The following is a 249-nucleotide window of genomic DNA, read 5'->3' as shown; positions in this document are numbered from 1 at the left end:
CGCGGCGGCACATGTCGCCGGCCCCTCTATAAAGGCGGCCGCGGCCGCGCTGCAGCCCGTCCTCCTGCCTCCGCGCCTTGCCAGGGACGCCGACAGCCCCAGCGCCGCCTCCATCGCCATCGCCATCGCCATCGCCATGGCCATCGATGCGTTTTTAGGCAAATGGTGCCTCGTCTCCAGCGAGGGCTTCGAGGAGTATATGAAGGAGCTGGGTAAGGGGCCGGCCGCTCTCCGCCTGCGGGGGGGAGG

The 249-nt window shown here is 69.9% G+C and overlaps 1 protein-coding gene across 2 annotated transcripts in view; it reads left to right on the top strand.

Annotated features, from left to right (window-relative positions):
• Positions 1-8: 8 nt before the first annotated feature.
• The window catches only part of FABP5 (fatty acid binding protein 5 (psoriasis-associated)), a 4852-nt gene continuing 4611 nt past the window's right edge, over positions 9-249 (top strand). The window contains exon 1 of one of the 2 annotated variants that reach the window (XM_010575850.1): positions 9-212. In XM_010575850.1, coding sequence (XP_010574152.1) covers positions 137-212 — 76 coding nt within the window. In that variant the 5' untranslated portion in view covers positions 9-136. The remainder of the gene's footprint in view (positions 213-249) is intronic. The other variant, XM_010575851.1, reaches the window with a different exon arrangement.

Source organism: Haliaeetus leucocephalus, unplaced genomic scaffold (genome assembly GCF_000737465.1).
Source record: "Haliaeetus leucocephalus isolate CR32 unplaced genomic scaffold, Haliaeetus_leucocephalus-4.0 Scaffold506, whole genome shotgun sequence".
Classification (NCBI taxonomy): domain Eukaryota; kingdom Metazoa; phylum Chordata; class Aves; order Accipitriformes; family Accipitridae; genus Haliaeetus; species Haliaeetus leucocephalus.
Note: the sequence above shows the minus strand (reverse complement) of the source record. Positions and strands in the feature narration are given on the sequence as shown.